This window comes from Boleophthalmus pectinirostris, unplaced genomic scaffold (genome assembly GCF_026225935.1).
Source record: "Boleophthalmus pectinirostris isolate CB_2022bp ecotype Guang Dong unplaced genomic scaffold, ASM2622593v1 HiC_scaffold_11, whole genome shotgun sequence".
Classification (NCBI taxonomy): domain Eukaryota; kingdom Metazoa; phylum Chordata; class Actinopteri; order Gobiiformes; family Gobiidae; genus Boleophthalmus; species Boleophthalmus pectinirostris.
In genome coordinates this window covers 8,803,033-8,827,405 of record NW_026570994.1, presented here as the reverse complement: position 1 = coordinate 8,827,405, position 24,373 = coordinate 8,803,033, and the positions used below count along the sequence as shown (strand labels likewise).

At 37.4% G+C, this 24,373-nt stretch overlaps 1 protein-coding gene across 2 annotated transcripts in view; it reads right to left on the bottom strand.

Annotated features, from left to right (window-relative positions):
• LOC110153259 (FERM, ARHGEF and pleckstrin domain-containing protein 1-like) overlaps positions 1-24,373 on the bottom strand; it is a 56,929-nt gene that overhangs the window by 19,836 nt on the left and 12,720 nt on the right. For both annotated transcript variants that reach the window (XM_020917141.2, XM_055165141.1), the window contains exons 3-7: positions 7,729-7,833; positions 5,322-5,364; positions 4,332-4,410; positions 3,205-3,302; positions 2,058-2,172 (exon numbers count right to left, since the gene is read on the bottom strand). In XM_020917141.2, coding sequence (XP_020772800.2) covers positions 2,058-2,172; positions 3,205-3,302; positions 4,332-4,410; positions 5,322-5,364; positions 7,729-7,833 — 440 coding nt within the window. The remainder of the gene's footprint in view (positions 1-2,057; positions 2,173-3,204; positions 3,303-4,331; positions 4,411-5,321; positions 5,365-7,728; positions 7,834-24,373) is intronic.

Sequence of the window (24,373 nt, the reverse complement as noted above, 5' to 3'; positions counted from 1 at the left end):
TTAACACAACACAAGTGGTTTGGGCTGTAAAGTTGTTGTCTGTAGTGAGGCGGCAATGACAATGCTGTTCTATAAAAAGAAAGATAAATTATGTGTGCAAATGGGAATAATGTAAATAAAAATCCAGTGAAATCTAAATATTATGGTGAAACAAATAAAGGGGTAGTAAAATGCTAGCTTTTTCATACTCCTTTTTAGAACTGTTTATGTCAAGTAGGCTGTCAGAAAAGAAAATGATAAGATCTATATTTGCGTTTTATCCAAGAAAATAAATGAAATACTCAATTAAGTCATTCTACAATTTAATTATTACAATGCTAAGTAGGACTATTAGGACTACCATTATATCCAAATCTCTCAGTACGATATTATCACGATATACATCTCACAGTACGAAATTTATTATGTTATTTTGGATATTTTTTAATATAATTGTAGATGAGACACTTTTTTGCTTTTAAAATACCTTGACAAGATTTTGGTATGAATTATTTCCATCATAAGAATCCCAAGAAATCAAGTAAAAAACATATTTCTTCATGTTGTCTGCACTAAAATGAATCATGGGATATGTAGTTCCCTATGTTTATAAGCTGTTGCTACTGTAAAACAATGCATTTAAGCAAAGAAACTTGTAATTCGATATATTGTGACAGCCCACAATATTATTGTGAGACTTTTGACGATACGATATCACGATATTTGGGTTATTGTTACACCCCTAAGGTCTATCCAAATAAGTTGGGGAAAGGACACAAAAGCTAAGGGTAAATTTATTGATGGAAAAATGGCCCCAGCCACATGAATACAGCTCATTGTTAAGATTTTAATTGGGATTGATTATATTTATTGTCACTGGTATTATAGATCTTGGGATGGAACGTCAAAAAATCGGAATCCGTCATGTTAGAAAGTTAAAAAGTAAACTCTAAATAGTGTCAGAAAATCTCAAAATGAACAGCACGTTTAGTATTTTTAGCATTTTAAAATCCCCATTGGTTTTATTTTGATTGTTTCTACACCATATGGTCACCTTTTTTTTTTCAGAATTATGTTTGCTTAATATTTATTCATATATATAAATATTTTTTCAAGATAAATTAGTTAATATAGGCCTAAATAAATGGTTCCCATCTGCAATAGGCCCAAAGCACTGGACACCCCACGCCAGCGGGAGTGCAGCCGGGCAGAGATTAAAAGTGTGGTTACTATGGCGATAACCATCTTGGCAGGAAATGGACTTATGGGGTGGGTGTGATGGGCGCGGACATATTTGTGTTTGTGTACGCGTCAACGTAAACAGATAAATATCTGTGGGAGCCGCTGCTGGACGCACGCTAATGCTAATGCTAGGTGTTGACGTGTAGGCTAATCTCTTGTGACACCTCGGTATGCTAGCCAGCCCACCTACCAGATTAACATCGTATTTGAAGATAATACACAAGGCTTTAGCAAACACTGTTATTTCTTTAATACCCTAAAAAACCCTAATTTATTAGTTCTAGACTATTACAATTTAGTGTTTAAAAATCTAAAAATATTTGGGCTGCAGTATTATCAAGTCTGTATCTATTTTGGAAAGGATCGCAGAAAGTCAGCGCTCGACTCTTTTGTGATCTCAGGAATCATTTGAGGTCAGGTTTGTTTTTCATGGTGTAGGTGGTGAAATAAAGGTTCGTTACGGGGTCTAAGCTTTGTCAAAAAATAAAGTCTGTTTTTAGTGGGCAAAAAAACTCAGAAAAATACATCTTGTAATATGCTTGGAAAAATAAATGTCCAGTTGGATGTCTTTGCTTCAGGGCTGCTTCTACAAGCTTTCGATCAATATTGAGGCTACTTTAATAATGAACACACAGCTACAAATAGTATTAGATGTATCACAAATTGTTGCCAAAAACATATAGTATATTTGCAAAGTCTTTTTTTTCTACCAAATATTGTAATTTATTGTATTGTAATTTTCTGTAAATGTCACCAAAAACATTTTTCAAACACATAAGCCAACCTAACATTGACTCTGTAAGGCTGTGCTGTCCTCCCCTGCACCAAATACTCACGCGTGCTTGCGGTGACAGTCCATAATCTTGTCCCTGATGGCGTCTTGGTCGGGCAGATATTTATTGTGTAGGAGATGCTGCCAGCTTTGTGTCTCATCGAAGTCCCCTATCTCCGCTGAGGCATGGAGAGAGAGAAAAAGAGAAAAAGAAGGATAGAGAGAGAAAGGAGAGAAAGAAAGAAAGAAAAGAAAGAAAGAGGGGGAGAAGAGAAATACATAAAGAGAGAGAGAAGGAGAGAGAAAGTTGAAGGAATGAGAAAGAGTAAGTAAGAAAGAGAGAGATTGCAATGAGGGAGAAAAGAAGAGAAAGAGGAGAGAGACAGAGGAAGAAGGATAGACAGAAAGAGAAAAAATAGCAAGAGATTTATTATTTCAAGGCAAGGAGTGTGGGGGAGTGGGTTACTGTCAAGGTTAGACTCAATATTCTTCATTCTGAGCGGATCCACTATCTCTGTACTGATGTGTCCGTCCCCATCTGCTCAATATAAGCAACAATAGGCCGTCTCGGAGCAGGCCACCTGCAGCTGCACGTATAGCGCCCGGCAGCACCTCGGTTGCCATGGTGACGCGGCCATATGGGATGTGAGCACGCGGCACCACAACCTGCCACAGTCTGCGGGGCACGGTTCAATCAACGCTGGATAGGTTACATCTGCAGTTCAATCGAATTTGTCATAGTAACAAAAAAAGGAGAGCAGAATGCAATTTCACTACTACAACACATGGCATTTCTATAAAGCCAGATGTGAAAATTATGTTTAAATTGTAAATGTAATGGTTATGGAAAGGATTTGCTATTTTTTGACATCTCTAAAGGTTGCCGAGTCCAAAAACATGCCTGCTTTAACCACTACCATCAAATTTATTTATTTATTTTTTTTACAGATAACTACAAGAAATAATTTTTTACTGAGATGCCCTTCAACTAATTTAACCTACCAATTATTTGAAATTACAAATCTGTTTTTATTATCTCCAAGCTAAAAATCCTTCCTGCCCTAGCACTGAATTAATGAGATGTTTACTTGCAGAATCAAAACTAGCTCCTTTTTGTCTCATAAATATCATAGTTTCAAATTTGATGTTCTATTGTGATGTTTTAAAAGCCACGAGTTTGCAAAAATGTTAGTATTATGTTTAATACTTACACTGAATAATATGGGAAACCATTAGGGCTGCACTTGTGTCATTGCAAACAAGATGTCCACACGCCAGATCCCGTTTAACCTGGAGCGCAAACAAATACCTAAAAAAAAGAAAACACATTAAATTATGACCTTATTCCACCATTTATTTGTTTATTTATTGTCTCATGTACATTACAAATTACAGATCTAACAACAGCTAATTTAAATATTCCCATTTGAAAACTATAAACACAGTGAAATTGCTTGGCGGCAATTTGCAAGTCTCAGCAGACAGGGTCAATTCTATGCTAGCTGAATAAATGGGATAAAATTGCGTATTAGCTATAAACTCCCTAATAAACTTAATGGGCCTTAGCTGCATTCTAATAGCTTTTTTTGTGTAGAATGTACATTGTTACGATTGCTGGAAGACCACAGCTATTTACAAGTAGTTTAAAATATGCAGTGTAAAAGCAGAACATGGTATTTTTTACATCTTTGCGGGTTGTTTCCACGGTGATACAGTAAGTAAACTTAACAAAACAAATCATGTCAACTTCTTCTTGATGGATGAATAAATCGGCATGGACAGAGCTTAGCAGAATAGTGTCCAGCTGAGGCAGTCGACCATGATGAAGTGGTCACAGTGTTTACTTGTCTTTCGTTTTAAATAGGCCCAAGTGGATACAAAGCGCCGCAGACACAACTTCCTGTTTGGCTTATGTTTCAGATATTATGAGAACTAAAGCATCATGGGAAATAGCAAAGAGTCTGATCAATCTTTTTACTTCCAAATGTCATGTTATAATATTTACTCTGATGGTATAGTACAACAAAAGTGTATGAATTCAAAACACTACGTGAGCATTAATCTTCTATGTTCATATTTAAAGCTCCTACTACAAATATTTTTACAAGTTTGCTTCCCACATTGAAGGAACTCTTTGCTTCTTTGTGTTCTTATACATGTTGCCAACATTAAGCAGCTATCCAAGGACATGAAAACTTATAAAAAGATAATTTAATTACACGTACTTGAACTGCAAACCATAAAGAGCACCTTTTCCAAGCATAGTTGAAGGTCTGACGCTAAACCATCATTAAAATAAAGTGTCTTCTAATTTACAAAGTGCCTAACAGTAACTGACCTTGTGAGTTCCTCCATGAGTTGCGTGTGGTCGGGAGGGAAGAACTTGACCACGAAGCGCAGGATGGTGTTTCGGGGCCCTGGAGGAGGAAGTAAAAGGGAAGAGGAGATGGTTAGATTTAAGAGGGCTGTGCAAATAGTGCGGTAGGTAGAGAAAGGGAATCTGCCATTTGTCGGCGCATAATAGGTCATTAAGTGTTTCCAAATGTGGAGGATTTGTGCAAAGCAAAACTACCGTATGACTATGAGAAGAAGTGAGCATTATTAGTTATTGAAATGTATAAAGCTATACTAATGTTATTACCTTTTAACAAACCAGTATTGATATAAGAGGTTTGGAAAAAGATGCTGACAAATATGTGGCCTAAGTTTAATTCATAGTTTGTATCATCAAGTATGTTTTTGTAACTAAAAGTGAATCTGACCAGTGTTGAATGAATATGTCCACTGTTTTGAAGTCATCATTGGGTTCATTTAAATGGCCCGTAAAAATCTGATTACTAAAATATTCAGATAACCCAGTAATGAGGTCTGATTTACGCTGTGTTTACATGGATTTTATACTAACTGCTGCATTTGGGAGATAAATTTTTTTGTCTTTGCCACATTAGTTTTACCCTATTTGCTTAGTTTTCCTTGTCAAATTCTGCACTGGTGTGAATAATCAGAGAGAAATCAGTTTGCTCATATCAGATCTAATGACAATCACTAGCTCAACTGAAATTTGATCAAAAGCTGATTTCCAAATAGCTGATTTTCACTTATTTTTCAATGAATTTGAAATGAAACCATGAATATTTAGGGACCCACATGTGATAATTTTATGCATTTTTTAAAATTTGGTAACAGTGGCAGCACTGAACCCTTTAAATTCTAAACCCTTTATATTGCATCCTCATGTTCTCCCAGTGCTCTGTTCCAGGATATTACTGACATACCCACATGTGGTACATTTAAAAATTCCTTCCATGGGCATATTTAAGCTACTTACTTCTGATCTGTTTGAGAGTAGGCTTCAGCAAATCCAGCCAAACCTGCAGGGATGACAAGACAACACATTTATCAATACTGATAGACATCAAGCTGGGGGTGTTCTACATATATGTCTATGGTGTAATGTTCAGTAGTTACCAAGATGACACAATGCGCACATTAGCAAACTGTCAAAAAAGTTTTAAGATCTCTCTTTAAAACTCAAACCTTGTGATTTTGGCCTTAAAATGTTTGTATTAACCCGCTTTACATGATCCTGGGATATTTAATTCACCATTTGATCAGTAAAAAAAAATCCTATTCCTAATAAGGCCCTGGCGCCAAATTCACTCGTGTAACCGCTGGCATCGCGAGCTTCGTTTGAGTGAAGCCAAACGCTGTGGGTGACGTCACCCTTGCTTAGTTCACTGCTTTATACTGTACTGTTATTTGAGAGGGACTTGTTCAACAGTACAAATCAGCTGTCCTGTTGTAGTTCCAGCTAAGCCTAGTCTAGTCAGGTAGTGTTAAAATAAAGCTCAAATTAAAGTCTAAGAAAGCCTCAGACAGAGCAGTGCCTCAGATAGCTGCAAATTATTAATAATAATAATGATAGCGAAGATTTTTATAGATTACAAATTCAACCACTTTTCTGTCGTAGTTACATCTATTTTGTCATTTACAGCCACAGTGGAGTTCATAATTCCTACCACATCTTGACAAATCACGGCGCTTGGCTTGACCTCAGTCTTTTACTACCCGTACGTAGACAATGATGTCACTTACTATATCATGGCGTTATATTATTTGTTCCACTGCTTCCCTACAATATTTGGTGATTCAGTCCATCTGCCTTCTGGATTCAAAGCCTCTTCCCCCAGTGACTGACAGATATAGCCTATGGCACGGACAACCCAGTGCGAGTGTTATTACAACCAGCTGTCAGTATAGGAAAACAGGTTTGTCCGAGGAATTCAGGTGGAAATTATGATGGAAGATGAAAGAGAGATAAGATCGATTTGATTTTGATCTGTGGGTCAACTTGCATAGAGGAATTTGGGGTCACAATTCAATTTCAAAGCTTGTTTTGATAATGATAAATGGTGACAGCAGGTCTATTTTGAAGGCCAATTATAATCTGAGATAAATCGCTTCATTTAAGAATATTTTGACTGGCTGAGAAGAATTTTGTCAGTTAAGAATAAAAATAGATTGTGTTTTCCCCAAATATATTCCATTACACTCGATAATTTATTTATTTTTTGCACATCAAGTACAATTTAAAGGTGCATTATGTAACTTTTCTAATCTCCATAGAGATGTTTGAAGTTATTATTTAATTATTTAAGTTATCCATCTTCCATGAATTAGATTACTGGTGTTTTTATTGCTCAAAATGCCTTGGAAAATCATGCATTATTACTGTAAGCGGGGTCGCCTCTCTGCAGATCTAACCTTTACCTTGGCCTATTGGTGTAGGGTGGGACATTCCAAGAAAAGCAATAATGTTTCCATGAAGACAAGAAGGTTGCAGACTCTTCATGAAAGTTACATAGTGCACATTGAAGTAAATATTTGGCTCTCTGTGCACCACCAGACTAGCCTGATTCATCAAACCAGTTTCACTTCATGGAAACCGTCTGACCTTGCAGCATTAGAATTTGTTCACTTGATGGTAGGCGGATACTTTTTTTATTTAACAAATCGCTGCTATTTGGTCATGATGTACAGTATGCAATGTGTCACTAACGGGGCTAACTGGTATATTAAGCTTTTCCCAAATCATGTAGGAAGAAGGCCAATAATGTCTTCCCTCTTGATAAAATTTACCAAACATTCTCTTTGTTCTGGCTTAAAATCCTTGATTTTGGGAATATTGCCAAACAAAGAATGTATGGCTCTTCACTGATTGGCTGGTGTCCGGACTCACACTTTCGGGGTTCTTGCAAACCGTCTAGTGTATTCTGATTCCTGACCTAGTCGCTGGAGAGAAATGAAATTGAGCGGAGGCACTAGGTGGCGCCAGCCTGGCTACCATCAGACCTAACCTGGATTTAAAATCAGATTATACCAGATCCAAACAAGTACCAGGTCTTGAGATAGGCTAAAACCATGGGTACAATAATTCTTCAGTTTGATGGTTCTATTATATAACTTACATTTTTTATTTCAAACTGAAAAAAATATGAGCAAACAACTCAATAAGTCAATAAGTTATTTGCAGTGTCTTTAATACTGTTGACGCACAAATAATGGACAAATCATGTGTTTCTTAAGATAGAACAAATAAACAAGAGGATATTGTTGGAAGTCCCCACAGGGCAAAAAAGTAATAAAAATTTTATTGCTAGCTTTGTAACTTTTCTTGGTTGTTTGACTGCCTGCAGAATATAGAGCTTTTATCTGGAAATCATTTTGAGATTTACCATCATCTTGCGGTGATCTTGGTACTCCAACCCGAAATAGTCCCCTTCGGTGAGGTTGAGATGAACGCATATCAGGTCAAGTAGGTATTTACCGGTGGAGCGTTGCTGGAAGAGACAAAAACAGCACTAGATTAGCATCATTAGCGTAAAAACCAGCATAATCAACATGAAATTGTTAATAATACATGGTTATCTGATTTGCAAGCGAGACAAAACACACCTGGATATAGCTGTTTTATGGTATCACTAACAAGCTCTCCTTTCACTTAACAAGGGACTGACCTTTGACCTTTGGATGCGGTATGAGCTTAGGGTGAGGGGACTAATGAATAGCTGCAGGGTGCAACTCCGATACACCCACAACACTCTGGAAAAAGAGGCTCATGCACCGTCGATCACTGTTTCCTAGGCTTTATAATTATTAAAATTCATATAAGTGCCAAGTAAACATCGTAAATCCAAAAGTGAAATATAATTAGATAGAACAAAGCCTTAAATTACTATTGTAAAACTTGGCCGATGCTAGCTTGGATACCTCCCTATCAATTTGCAAGGCTTTTGAAGATATGTAGTGTATTATTATAAGAGGGGAGAGAGAGTGCGATAAGGCTCCAACCCGCTCCAGTTATAATGATAGACATTCCTCCTTATGACACGTATGCACAGGCACAAACAGATGACTATCACATTGTATAGAGTGAGACTGCATAGCTTCAGGCTTCACTACCAGGACACAAATTATCCAATTAAAAGGGGCTGGGTGGCATTACTCAGATCTACCATATTTGTTTTTCTTGTGTTGATATACTATGTTACAGTTAGTAGTGTTGGAAGTGCAATAATGTTAATGTAAAATTTGCACACTATGACAACATTTGCACTGAAACAAATCCACGTATCAAGTATCGGAAACAATTTGCGTCCATACACATCGTTTCTGTGTCTACAAGCCTTCCCTATCCACACAGCTTTGAGCATATTTGTTTACATTTTACAGAAACAAAACTTAAAACCGCATGGCTAATTTGCATAAACTAAGTTCTCCAGAAAGAGCTCACTATTGTGGTTGATGCGGTTCAGCTTCTGTCGCACTAAAGGACACGACTCAGTGGATTACATGTGTTCTTTCTGTGACAGACGGGTGTTCTGCTGATGGTGAGTCTGTTCTGTGCTTCTGTCACGTTGGAGATGATTGATGTTAAACTCTTCAGAGGTTTTTTTTTCTGCAGGTGATACGCATAGACTGTATATATGAATGGACATATATTCTAGACTCTTAGCGTTTTGGCGGTGAATTGTTTTGCAGCACATAGACCTACATCAGAGTATCAGCGTATCAACGTTTTTGGGCGTGCACACGGTGACGGATCAGATCCTCAGATGAATTCGTGGGAGCTGGCGACACCAGATCGTTCCATCTCTGGAGCCGTTTTCAATCAGATTAGTGTGGACAAAAACTGCATCCGCAACGAAAATGACTCGAATACGTACTATTATGAACGGGGCCTATAACTCCACCTCAGTTGCTTATCTCTACAGATTTTTGCTTTTCCTGGAATGGTCCACAGCATGGAATTAAAATATCTCCATGGAGACGGCAGATGAAGTTACAAAGCTTCAACTTTTACTTTTACAAAACAACCAACATTCTCATATATACCAAAGTAGAGTTGTCAAAAAGTATTTCAAATCAGATACTAATAGATACTAAACTATTATTAGAACTAGACACTCATTTGAGCAAGAATCAATACTAAAAAAGGTCACAGGATGGAAATTAACCTTTCCTGAATAGCTTTAGAATTATCTTGAGCTGTATCAGAACAAGTATGAGAGCACACAGACTATTAGACGCCGATGGACCACTATGAACAGACCTGGATGACTGAAGGATTACACAAATATAAGACCACATGGTAATATAAAAGAAAGTATTTTTATTTAATGTTGAAAATTACATTTTTTTTTCTGAATTAATAGTGTTTATTAGCATTGTGCATCTGAATCTGTATTATGCCTCAAGTCTATTTCTCAGTATCAAAATCGAGGTTGAAATTTTTGTATCGTGGCAAACACATGACATCAAGACCAAGGGATTCAAACTACCAACCTCAGATGGCTTTGCTTTTGGAACAACCACAAACCAAAATGCATTTCATTTTAATTTAAGTAACCCATATTGCCTTAAAGATCTTTCAAATGGATACACATAAAAATAACACAGTAAAACTTTCCTCCCAGACAAATTGCTAAATTGTTTAAGCCAGATCGCTGTTAAGATAAGCCATAGGTCTCTTCTTGTCACTCAAACTCCTCCTTTCCCTCATTATGTATAATTTTGTGCTTCAAGTGAGTGTACGCAGATGTATTCTAAAGACATGGCCCCTTGTACAGTTGTTAAGGCAATTTGCCTAAGATGATGGCAACATTGGGGTTTATGAGATCACTTCCGCAAGTTTGACCTACAACCTATGCCCTCCCCATGTCAAAATGAAATCCCCAAGCGAGCAAAACAGTCATAGGGTTCAAAACTAACTACGTGCACCAACCTGGATGCCATATTTTTAAAGCTGGATGTTCTACCAAAATGTTTCCATGCAACATTTAACTCATAGCAAAGTTAAAATTGGCATAATCAAACGGAAACCAGGGTGGAGTTGGAATCTTTTCATTCTTTCGGTCTTTTAATCCACAAAATCTCTACAAGCTTCCTCATTGACATTACAAAGGATCACATGGGATTTCTGAACCTGTCTATCTATATTTAAATTTTTGAACTGCTTTTGTTGCTAGGGAATAGGACGGTGTGAATAGGAGTTGACTGAAGGGCTGACCATAGGAAAACAGTTGGTTGCGCACACACGGTAGCCAGATGGGACAGAATTGGCTAGCCTCACACTTGACTCATTGTTTTTCTTTTCTCCTCCGTCTTCCGTCCAAGCCTGTCCACAAAAGGTGAACTGCATAATCTACTGTGAAAATATGTCATGCTGGTCGTGCCAGTAATGCTTTGAGAGACATATGGAACTTGTTTGTTTACTAGTATTTTGTAGATTTAGACAACAACAAAGCTTGTAGTGACTCTAATATTTGAATATTTCTAAATATCTCTATTTAGATGTATTGATGAAGTTTGATTTATGTCAGTGTTGAAATATATTCTGAATCCAAACCAGTTTCAAGCAGTTTGGGGATATTTTGGAATATTTTTTTTCTCTGGCTGTACCCATTATTTTCCATCTAATTAAGGAGAAATCAGTTTTGCTCTAGTACAGAAATATTGTAAAAGCAGCTATTAGGGTCAAAATGAGACCAATGTCTGTAGCTTACATCTAATTGTAGGGGACTTTATTCTCCGCAAAAGAGGAACTACATGTTAGCCTGCTAATGTTTGTTAGCTCTACTGTCACAGTCTCTGAAATTTGTGAAAAGTTTATAAGTTATTGCAGTGAATAAATGGGACACATGTGAACAATTAAAATTAAGTATTTCTGATGTTTTAAATTATAATCTGCAACAGTACATTTAACTCATTGCACATAAGGGACAGTTGTGAAATAATATTAATTTGGCCTGTATTAACTTGCATAGTGTATTTTGCAATTGTGGTTTTATTTGACCATACACATGGCCTCAAAAAGTAGTAATTCCTAATGTGAATCGACAGCCAACACATGAGCTATAATGGACCCCCTAACCTTTAAGTTGGTCCCAGACTCCATTCAAGCATGGTTTAAATTCTGTCTCCGTCCCACTGCGAGTCCCATTGGACACGAGGGCTTAATGAAACAGGAGCAGAATCCCAAGTATGTTTGGACGCTGAAGCAATTTCCTTCAGTATCATTCAGTTTGCCCTCCTCAATAACTGCCCTAAGCCTGTACGCGTGCAGAGGAGAGATATCCGGTAACACATCGGAGTAATGGGAGAAAGTGGAACGTAAAGGAAAGCCTATTGAGTGGCAGTGGTGAAAACTACATATCAATAGCTGTGGGAAATAACTCTGAGCTTGTGTGACTGGCTGGATATAGACTCTTATAGAATGCATTACAAGTATTTTCTATTAAGTTAAATCTAAGCATCACAGTCATCAGTTATCAATACATTTAATCTAAAATTAAACTTCTATTTCATATGAACACTACTTTCATGAATATACTTGACCCATTTCATTGCAATAGTGAACAAATATACTTTCAAATAAAAAGATAGTACAGCATATAGTCAATATAAATTTCCAATTCCACAAACAGATTTAGAATTTTTTTAATGAAACTTCAAATAGGGCAGCAAGATTAATCTCAATCAAACTGGAATTGCAAATTGAATCGCCAAAACTGTAATTTTTGAAGTACCATAATAACAAAATATCTTAATTTATTTTTCATAAAAACTAACCCAGTTTGTACAAACATGTTCTGAAATCTGATTTGTTTATTAGTTTATCAGTTCTGCTAGTCAGAAAAATCACAATTACACCCCAAATTACATCCCAAATTATTCATCCCTACCTTCAAATCTGGGTTATTATAACATTTACTACTCTTAATCTTTCATAATTTGTCATAAAAAGATATATTCTTGATATTCTAGCTCAGTGCCTAGACCACAGACAGAAGAAACAATAGGCCTACTTAGAAATCAAAAACATAAGAAATCAAAGCTAAATAAATAAATCAAAGAACTGGAAAAAAGAAAAACTAGTGTGAGCGCAAAGAAATTTGATGACAAAAGGCGAAGTTGAGACTTGCTTTTAGTTGAAAAACTAGCCATGTGAACTGGGTTAAACCTGAGGTGCACCACAGTCGGCTTGTATAAAAACAACTTAAAGGTATGTCATGAGCACAGTGCAGAGGTGCTAAATGTTTATTTTGAGCCAAGTCAGATTTCACAAGTTTATTTGAATTCACATCTTTCAACAGCGTCTGCAAACACGAGAAGTCATGTGCGCCCAGACCTAGCCACAGATCATTGAAGATGTAACGTCAAACTGAACAAGGCCGCCTTTCAGTCCGCCAGCGTTTCAGATAGGCTAATACCTGCTAGCTCTGATCTGATCGCTATAGTTCCTAATCCCTGTAGGTCACACTTTAGCACGCACGCACAGGTTAGCAAAGGAGGCGCCAAAGGTTAGCTAATCTTGTGGCTTTTAAATCCCACCTAACCTGTGTAGTAACCTACCCTTTAACCTGTGTAAACAGTGTAGCAGCATTCAAAAACATGGTGTCATGAGCCAAGGGAGCAATATATGAGCAATATATTTTTACTGAACTGAGCATTAACCAATCGTCACATTTTTATTGTTTTTTTCAATTAATGTATACATAAAAACATTGGTGAATTTGATATAGGCCTACATTTCACTCATGGTAGCAAAATGGAAAGTTACATATAAGGATGCACCAATCCTGGTATCAGATATTGATGCTGATACTGGATCAGATATTGGTTTACATTAATGGACTAAACTGATGTAATAAGACTATTTACTGGTCATATTTGGCCTAGAAATTCTCATGTTAGAATTTTAGTTTATACTAAGTTGTTCAGTAGTTAGTTGAGAGATAAATAAAGGCTGCACAACATGTTCGGATCACTTTATTTTTATATAAATAAAATACATGCTGTTTTCAGTCCTTACACTGGTACCTGTTGATATCGGGTATCGGCAGATAATTAAAGCCATAGTATTGGATTTGGAATTGGAAGTGAAAAAGCTGGATCGGCGCATCCCTAGTTAAATAGTAGTTATGGCATTTAACTTCTCCATGGAGCAAGCAGTATAGTTTTTGCAATAAAACACCTCAAATTGAATACATGAAAGAGAAATATGTTTCCAATTCCAGTAAAGCATTACTCATACTCATTACACATCACTTTGTATGCTTTCCAGGTAAAGCAATCGCATTTCTAGAGAAACCAGCACATAAAGGACACTATAACAGAAAAGTTACATAGCGCACCTTAAATCATTTAACGTTAATGTTTTTGTACTCAGTTTCCAAATACCCAGCTCAACTTACCTGACCTAATGAATCACGTAACTGAAAAAACATGCAGCTTAAATCCACATTCCGATAATTCTATGTCAAAAAGTCAAGTGTTTAGAAGGCATGTGCTCATATATGGCCACTGAGTTAAAAACAGGAAGTTGGGACTGTTCTATTTGAATCTTGGGAGCAGTTGCACAAGGAAGCAGCCATGAAGATTATAGGTCAAAATCAAAATATATATAGCGTTTGTTTATTTATAGGCTTCTCAGTATCTGGACTATTTCGTGAGACCCTATGTTTGACTATAAATATCAGTTGAAATGTTGCAGCTGAGTTGGGTCCCAGCCAGGCAGAGACCAAAACTGAAGTCTTTTCACTTTGGTTCACAATCCCGTCTTTCAGCAGCCCCATCAATGAGCCTTTCTTAGTCAGCCAAAAACACTCAAAGCACTTAGAGCTGGACCAAGATGGAGACACGCACATGTTTTATCTTATCTGAGCAACTGAGAGGATGACCAGTACAACGCAGACTTGGGGGAAATGAAGAAAAATAAGTTGTTTCACAAAATATTTGACTGAACAGTTGAGACAGACCACAATGTTTTTTTCAAGTCACATTTGTAGAATCCAAAGCAATCGATGTCAATAAGCTCTACCGGTATTTTGAGGCTTATATAAGAGGCCGTTTTTTGACTTTTCCACAAATTGTTTAATGTTTGAAATAACTATAAATGTCTATATAATGCACAGTTGTGCATATTAAAAAAGTAATGGCCAGTCTCACTATAAATCTTTAAAATAGCAGTATAGTCACATTTGTAGCACTTTGAACACTCAATGAAAGCTCAGTATATTTCAGTGGCCCAATACTGAATTGACCAATAACCTTCTTAGTTAATATTCTTTTCAACTTGTGGTTTGTGATAGTAACAAGTAGCCTAGTAGTAGGCTATTTACAGTAGCCCTAGTTCTAGTTAAGTACATAGTTCTATATTACATTTTCTTTGAAGTATCATTTCATTTAATTATAGTTTAGGTAAGAATAGCATGATGTTAAGCTAGTGGGGATACAATACATGTAGCCTATAAGAACATCTGAACAAGCAGTGTCCAGTTGCACACAGCTGCCCTCGTGACTCTTCCCATTTAAGATAATTACAAGGCATCTCTTCCAAAGCAGTAGTTCTCAAAATAAGCCGGAACGACCAAGTGTCCATTAGTGAACTGAACTGGGCTTAGAGGTTGGCATGCAGATTTCCTTTATCTTTGCCAAAACCTCTTAAATAAGTCTTCGGAATAGCCAAAGACATGGGAAATGATTATACATTACAAATGCTTACATCTCATTTTTTTCTACAAAGAAAAGTTGGGATTTTATTGAAAGTGGTTGTACTAGCTCGTTTTGCTAACTTTTGCTCCCGAAAAAAAAAAAGATTTCAATCAAAAACAATGACGCCAAGTGTTCGTAGCGTTAGCCAGTGGTCTCCTGTTTCTGTTTACAAAATGACTCATAAGACCTTTTGCAGCAAACTAGGTCCCAAATTACAGCTGGGTGTATGCTAGGGGCCCTTGTGTCACAACCAAGTATAAAAATATCCATCAGGCTCTGACGTTCAGTTGCTTGTGGTAGCTCGCACACAGTTAGCAGGTCTGGTTTGTGTTACTGGTCATAAACAATGTTAGCGATAGATGCTAATTGCGAAGCTAACACAGAATCAGGAACACGATTTGCCAGTGATGTAATATGATCGACATATTGGATTAAGTACAGTCTAAAATGGGCGACTAGCCAATATAGACATTTGCCAATAAGCTGTCAGCAGGAGTCTGTGTGTAGATGTTTTTTTCAGCTAGCAAAATGGTGTACTCCAAAGATTATAGGACTAACTGTAGCCTATTACTTTCCAGCATTGTCAAGCCAAAAGTATTTTACTACTGTTTCCATTTGTGGTTTATTTTTTCCACTGGCAAAGCTTCACAATACTACATCACTGATATCAGACGAAACTAAACCAGATTTAAGCTGTTAGACTATACATTGCAGATGTCCGATGGTTCAGGGGCCAGTCACAAGACAAAAATAAGCTGTTTTTCATTGGCCTCCACATATTATGTACAGCCAAAACTCCCAATACTGTGTGAAATCAAATATAATTTCTTGTCATAGCCTATATTTTGAACTTTTATTCCTATATATATTTCAAACTTTTAAGAAATCACATAAAAACCTACACAATACTATAGCCAACAGTAGTCCTTATTAATGAACTTGAATCATATGTAAGACCATCAACACTCCTGGAAAAAAGTGGGCTTACCAGTGAACGGTACTACTGCAAAGACTGTGCTATCGGGGTCACAGCAATCAACAGAGATAACTAATTAGGTTATCATAGCTCAATGTTATCACTATATATCAAGTGACTAAACTGCCTGAGGTGTTTGGAGAAGGTTCTTTTACGTGGTCCTGATCTCCAAGTGTGAGTAATGTCAACAGCGATGGAAACCAGATGGGTGAACATGGTGATAAGAATGCTCCACGGGGAGAAAAACTGGAAAAAAAAAAATCTCAAATCGCTGCTCTTTTGGTCGCCCGCTGTGTGTTCAAACCAAAACATTTTTCACCACATCTTCTCTCACGCTTTCTTTATCTGAAACTGCACAACTCAATATAGAATTTGTACAAGGAAATGGGGTACATCCATCGTTTAGTACATTGTAGTCAAGTCAGCAGTGTTATGAACAATGGATAGATCATTCTTTAGGGTTTTTTAATCTGGCATGTGAATTCCCATACGATCCACAGTGACAATTATGAAACTGGGGGTGGGGTAACAAGACCGCTCCCCAAGGTTCAAACTAATGAGATCCTCAACATAAGCATAAAATGGTCATTATCTCCTCATATAATCGTTTTATTTCGAGATTAAAATGGCTCCCCTTTTTTACTGTTTTAAAATTAGCAACACTTATCAAATGTGGTGACAAATTGATTCACCGTTGGTGGTCCGTACACGCCCCACGATGTGCAAAAGAGAAGCTAAACAGATGCTCGGCTGACAGGAGACAGTGTCAGCCATTTTTCCCATAAGGTGGAACATGCACAATGCAAAACAGCACCTGGTATGATTTTGGCTTTGCATGCCATGTTGGGAAATAAAACGTGCCTACGGTGGTGCTCTGGGGTATACCGTTGGAATACAAATTACATTAACTAGATTTTTTTTTTTTAAACAACAGACACATGGATTTTACTGTAATTTAAAACATCTTTAAATGGAATTGCAACATATGTCATTTTAAAATTTCCCTATTCCTGCCACCTAGGTCATGAATCAAATTTGGATGTATTTTACCTGAATTTTTATATTAGACTTTGTATCTGATAAATTTTTTTTTTTACTTCTGAGCCTTTGTTGTCAAATGACCAACTATTCAAAACAATGAACGCATTACAGTTTTGGTGATGATAAGAAATTTTGTGGCACGATATATTGCTACAGAGAAATATACCAATAAACTGCCATATTGAAACAACTTTAACATGATAACAATAAAGCAGGAATAATCCCAGTAGAGGCATAAAGACTTTTTTTTCAATCTACAATATCATTTAAAGGCCTGGGCTGCGGCAAATAAATAGCAGAATGACACTATAAATGGCTGTAGAAGTTACTTATGCAACCTTCTACTGCTCAAATCAAATCATAGTATTAACCAGTAAAATAACTAAAATCTAAATAGCAAATAATTTGTAAACACGATAAATACTGAGCTCACAAATAAATTGTTCCAGTTATCATATATTGAATGATAAATCGATATAGTAATCATCGTGACCTAATCAGCTAGGTCAACCTATCAGCCTAGTGACACTGCATGGCACATCAGCCATGTCACTGCCAAAACACTGCACTTAAGTCTAATGTCGAAGAACCAAATTCCATGGAACAGCAGGACAGCTGGGCGACACTTCCCTCTTCGACTGTCCACCAATTGCATCGGACCAACTGGGATTAGACTAAACTGCTTAACCTTCTGGTGAGGCGTCAAAGCCTGTCTACCACCCCAGCAGAAGGGAAAGGCCTCCTCTACTCCCTGCAATCACACATACGTCAACATACGCAGTGATGAGCATATGCTACGAATAAATAACATGTTGGCAAAATACCTGCTAGCTCGCAATGTCGGCACTGTGGGAAATTACACTGGCACCCAACACGATGGAGGGGAGGGGTAGACCTTGTACTGAAAAATGCCTACAGGCTGCAAAGTCTAGGGTTTGTCTGCGCACGTCTTGGCTCACCGCACAATAGAAGCACGCAATTAAATTAAGCTGTTCAAGGGGGATACACGGTTAGCGCTGTACTATTAAAATGCAATTATCGCCATGTGTAGGATGTACGAAGCTGTAGTGGTGTGTTTAGAAAATCCTAGAGCGGGTTTGAAAAATGGTGGACAAAGCGCTACAGAATAAACATACAATTCGTCTCTGTGTGCGAGGTGTTGCCCTAACCACTAATTTATGAGCGAAAGGGGCGTAGATGCTTGCAGTGAACGAACTCGCAGTAAACAGATTTGAGAGTGCGGTGGGGTGAATGCCTGGAATGATTTAAGAGTTCACACGATCAAAATTTTTTTTACAGCTTTTGGAATTGCGTATAGAACAGATTCCGTAATGAGGCATATCAAATATAGATTGAGGTTTAATTGCTGGTAATATAATGCAGCCATTCAGTTCAGAAGCCATAATGGAAATGGTGAAATAGACCCATTTAGCACAAGTAAACAATTCTGATGTTCTGTGAAGGATTGCACCATTAGTTAAACAGATAGCAAAACAGAATATGAGTAATGACTATTCTGGCAACTTACAATTTATAAACCTCATCTAATGTAAGAGTCAGCATAGCACATTAGTAGGCATAAACCGATATTTTGGACAGATATTTTTACTTTTTACCACATCAGCTATGGGCCTTAAATCTCCAACATAGGCCGATATTTTGTTTTGGTCAATCCGCGGCCTAAAAATACACACAAAGCTTTATATTAACATTTTAATACAATACATTTTATAGATTTGTAATAAAAAGGGCTGTTTGAAATTGCATAACTTAGGGAAAATAATCAAAATCTGTTAAAAATATTGGCAGAGCTTATCGGCCATTGGTTGCTCTGTATTCTAAATGATCATTATCAGCACCGGCCATGAAATAACCCATATTGGTTGAATAGATAAGCCAGTGAATGTTTTTATTTATCATAGTATTTAGCGATAAGCATAAAAAGCTAATAGTAGAAGCCACAGTAATAGTATAAGTGATCAAGCATCAACATAAGAGAACAGTATAGAACATATTGATGGAATTTTTTTCTTTTACGATTTTAAGTCATTGAAGACAAAACAGGTTAAATCCAAAACCGCTTTCCCCCAAACATCGCATTCCAGTCTGATCTTTTCTCAGCATCTCCAGACAGGGACGCGGCAGGGGAGAGAGAGGTCGCCATTGAATTCCACTGGAGCTTCTGGAAAATATCCAACGGGACAGCTTAGATTAAGAAACATCACCTATTGAGACAGGAGCCAGGACAGCGTGCCCCACACAACACAAGCAAAGGCTGAAGTTACTGCAAGGCCCCGGGACAGCTCTGCAGATTTACAGGGCTTCATTTAAAGGGGAATGGTTGGGTAACGATTGGGAAGAGGGTGAAATCTCATCAGGGATATTGAGGCCGGCGTTTGGGTTCTAAGCCTCTTGCTAAAACCCTGGGCATGCACACTTGTAAATGCATTCCCTTGTAATCTGTAGCCATTCTATCTAGACTATCTTGTGATTTAGCATTGGAGCTATAATTTACAATACAATGCAGTGCCAGTCTATTTATTGGTTTCAGTTTCCTGTTATATGGTGCCATTTTGAAGATAAAATGTTTTTATAGCTACGGCAACAGTCCTTACTTTTCATCGCACTGAAACCGATGCCATGGATAAGTAAATGGCAAAATGGGCCCTAAAACAATAGCTATTTGACAGGAGGTTATAAATAATTCAAACCAATAATAAGTCATATGATGTACTGTGGTGCTAAGAAACGAAAAGAAAATATTTTGTCTTATGTAGACCTATATGAATTTTAAATATGTTCAGTGATAACAGGGGAATTTCATGGTGTGTGCTTTATGCATGCCAAATGAATCAAGTGCAAAAGGCTATTCTTGCCAAGTAATGTATTCGCTTGACAAACTACGAGGAAGTATATCTTTAAAACCGCTTCCTCAACCTACTTTTCCATCATTTTTTAATATCAAGGAACATTTTAATACTCAAGAAACAAATGTATTTTTTGTTCTGCTGGGATGTCTAATGAAAGCAATACTGCCCTAAAGGTGGATTTGTTTCGTTTTTCAAGGGAACACTTAATAAGAAAAACGAATAGCTTCCTTAATGATTTGCTACTTGTTTAGAGAAAAAGTATACTGGAGCGTGGCCATAAAATAAAAATAAAACTGATGTACTTTATTGAGCCTGTAAAAAAAAAAAAGACTGTAGCGTTGAAGCAAATCACGCACCATCCAACGTGGCAGAAGCAGTAATAATAATATTGTAGCTATAACTGTCACTACTACCCAAACAGAGGCTGCAGGCTACCTCATAACAGCCCATTGAATCCACAACATGACACATGATGGTCCGGTGTACAGCGCAGTAAACCAGAGGCGAAGCAATTACCCAGAATGGGCCCCTGCTTCCACTGCTGCTGGCCCCTCCAGCTCCTCACTGGGGACCTCATTCACTACACTCAGAAGGGAAAAACACAGTATTTTATTCAGTTAAGTCAAAGCAAAAGACGGATGTGGCCATGTTGTGATTTTCTCAGTGGAGGTGACTTTTGACCATACAGGGGAGGCTTTCAGGACACCAAATCTTGGCCTAGTCATTTTTCAGATATCGTGTCTTCAAATAGCAGTAGTCCACTTTGTAATAATCCCCGTCTCATCTGCTAGTTTATAGCTTGGGGCCAGCTGGCTGACTGTAGCCCTGTCTTTGAACCCTGTGAGACTAAATACTTCCACGTAGCTTTGTAAATATTCAAATCATTATTCTTAAAATATGACAATATAAAACAATAAATACATCAAAATCATAATTATAATTTTAGAATGTCATGTTTTTATCTTGGTTGAATTTATTGTGTGGAGAAAGGAGAAGACATCTGATTTAAAGTTGCCCATATATCAATTTAATAATCAAAATTGTGATAATTTCAATGCTAGAGTGAGTTACTTTTGAGAACAGCAACTATAGTAGCTAGGGATGTAACAATAACAGGAATATCATGATAACGTACCGTCAAAGTTCTCGCAATAATATCGTGGACCATCACAATATATTGAATCACAAGTGTCTTCGTTTAAATTAAGAGTTATGGTGAGTTATATGATCCTTTGCTCCATTTCAGTGCAGACTACAAGAAGAAATAACCGTTCTAAACACTTAAGTCTTAGTTCTTTGGATTAAGTCTAATCAAGGCATTTTAAGATGAAAAAGTAAAATATTAACAGTTTTAGCTGTTTAGCCTTCACAAAATATCACAATAAATATCGTACCATGAGATGTATATCGTGAAAACATCATACAGAGAGATTTGGATATTGTTACATCCCTAATCATGAGCCTCCCCACCATATTGTGAGCTTTCCCACAATATCGCAATAAATATCGTACTATGAGGTTCATACCGTGACAATATCGTATCATGAGACTTGGATATCGTTACACCCCGTAACAGTAGCTATTTGCCATGTTTCTTTCACAATATACACATTATTATATGGGCCCTACCACCCTGAATCATAAAGAAAAAAAAATGAGTGAAAATATAAAACTTGACCTAAGCCTGACCACAATTTTAACTTTATTAATCCACGTGCGAAAATCATTCCCATGGGCAAGATGAAGAATTGCACCAGCTTTAAAACTCAAGCAGCCCTCCTCTGTGGTCTCCAACCTCAAAAATGTACCAGGGATGGCACGCCAACCATTACATAAGTTTACCATTTGAATAAAACTATTGAGGCGTCCACATGTTGAACTCAAATACAGGGTTAAAAATCCTACTTCGAAGCATTTGGAGAGCAAAGACCTCTGCCAAGGCACGGGCTTTTATCTCGCCGTGGAGCAGAAAACAATAAAGCAAGTGGGAAATAGCTTCAGATTCAAGTAAGTAGAATGAGACATAACCAAAGAGATTACAAAGCCCTCGCCTAGTCTCGACAGAAAATAGCTACTTCTCATTGTCTGTAAACATTACCTTCTTCTAGCTCTACCCACGCAACCAAGCCTGTAGAAGACATAAAGGTGCATGATCACAGCTCGCAAGCTTCAAACTACGTGTTTTCCCCATCTCTTCCCTCACCAGTCCAAGTGCATAAAAGCAGGTTTACACAGAAAGAAAGAGAGGCTGGAATCTGAGCACTGTGCCTGAGGGGGCTGTGGCAATAAGTGGTTAGAGAAGACAATAACGGATACAGCAATTTAGAGCTGGAAAGATGAGACAACAAAGAAAATTGCAAAAGAATCCAAGCAGAACCATAAAAGCAGAATAAATATTTTCATTAAACAAGATTAGCCACAAGAAATAGTTCGCATTTGCGGGCAAAATGAGCAAAATTACTTCAAATTGCCCTTCGTCGAACAGCAGCTAACATAACTTTGGTCAGTGTCATAGTGGTCAGGCCCACCTCAAACCAAATATTTCTTTTCGGAGCCATCTATTTAACTTTCACTTTCAAATCACAACACAACTTGAGCAAACAAGCATCCCTCTATCAGACAAAATACAATTATTTTCTCAGTGTAACAAAGGATTATATTTTTGTCACAACATTTGGCAAATCTTCATCCATTGGGAACCAGTCAGCTGTCTCAAATGACTTCCCAGAACATAAAAACTGTTATGTTATTGTTTATACTTTTGGACAAATCTACAATGAAGTAACGCAAGTGAAATCATCTGGTCCACTTGCGCCTTTGTTTCAACTGGCAACCGTGTGAAGCGCTCAACTGTCCTGATATCTTTTCCTCATTCCATTCATATCTGTCCCTTCCATGTGTGCGTTTTCTCCCCAAGCTGACACCGGTAGCACAAAAGTTCCATCCATCTCAAATGTCAACCGTTCCACATCGCAGTTAAAGAGAAACTGTGTGTGTGCAAGCATAATGGGACAAGAGACTAGTAGCTCATTTATCATAGGCCTTGGGGGAATTCTCGTCCATCAACTGGCACTGTAAAGCTTTTCTATCTTCGTAATCCTAAATCCGCCCATGTATCTTGTTGGTTTAGTAAGCCTGGAAGCTATTGTAAATGACACAATGCTACAAACCTGTATAATCTTACATCATACAGGTCATGTATGGAAAGAGATTAGGGTCAAAAGTATAAAGACGAACGCTGACCAATCAGAAGCAAGCGTTGGAAAGCTAGTATGGTTTTCATTGTCAACACATGCGGGGTCCATATGGGGAGGTCGCGATACTGTACAGAGCACGTTTCATCTCGACCAATCAACTTCTGTGAAAGGGGGCAAGTCCACAGGGGGCGGGGTTTAATCGGGCTCAACAGCACCCATGGGAGTCATCACTTGGACTCCATCACGGTCATAATAATCTAATGCACCCAGACGGCGTAGGAGATTAGTATGTGTAAGCCAGTAGTGCAATTATCGTCAATAGGGGACAAATAAGCAGGGAGATGCCATTGGAGGCATTTGAATAAACAAAACAAAAACAAAAAGTGTTAGTATTTTGGAAGGAATATGTTAATTGCCATTTTCTGGTTTAAATATGTACCAGTTGTATAACATCTGGCCTTAAAAATGTGAAAAACAGAACTATTTTTCATTTAAGTAGTTTTCAGTGGTCCAAAGTTATTCCTCACATACCTTTAAACATTCAAAGTAGTTTCTAAGCACTTTTCACAACTTTCAGAGACCAAAGCAGAGTTTTGCCATCATGTTAAAGCTAAGAACAACTAGCATGCTAAGTAGCACTTCCTGATTACCGGACTGTTACGACCCAAAAAGATGAGTCCCAACATATTTAAGGACAAAACAAATTAAGGATTAGAGAGAGTTTTTTTTTTACATTTTCCTTTGTAGATGTTTTGAAACCCCCAAAAAAGAATTCCTTAACCCGTACCGAAAAAGAACCAAGGAAAAGTAACAACAGAAAGGTGGATGTGATGAGCCGGCCAAACAGAACAAAAGGGTGCGACACCAACCCTATACAGGGCCGTAGAAGCTGGTGCCAGCACCCGTAAGATAAGAAAAAAACAACAAACCTAAACAAAACAGAAAAGTGAAAACAGGATAAATAAAACACAGCACACAGTAGACATGTTTTGACCTTCAAAAGCTGCTTTGGTACAGGGAATTTAATTGAAAAAAAAAAAAAAAAAAAAAAAAAAAGAGTAGAGTAGAGCGAAAAACAAAAGAAAATGCCATTACAAAAAACAGCATGGCGTCCCAATATGAGATACCAATTTCATTTCAACAAGCCTATTATTGAGGTCCATTTTATAATAACCTCAAATTGAGTTCAAGCTGTTTATTTATTTGAAAAGATTTGTTGAAACTTGCTCCGTGTAGTTTT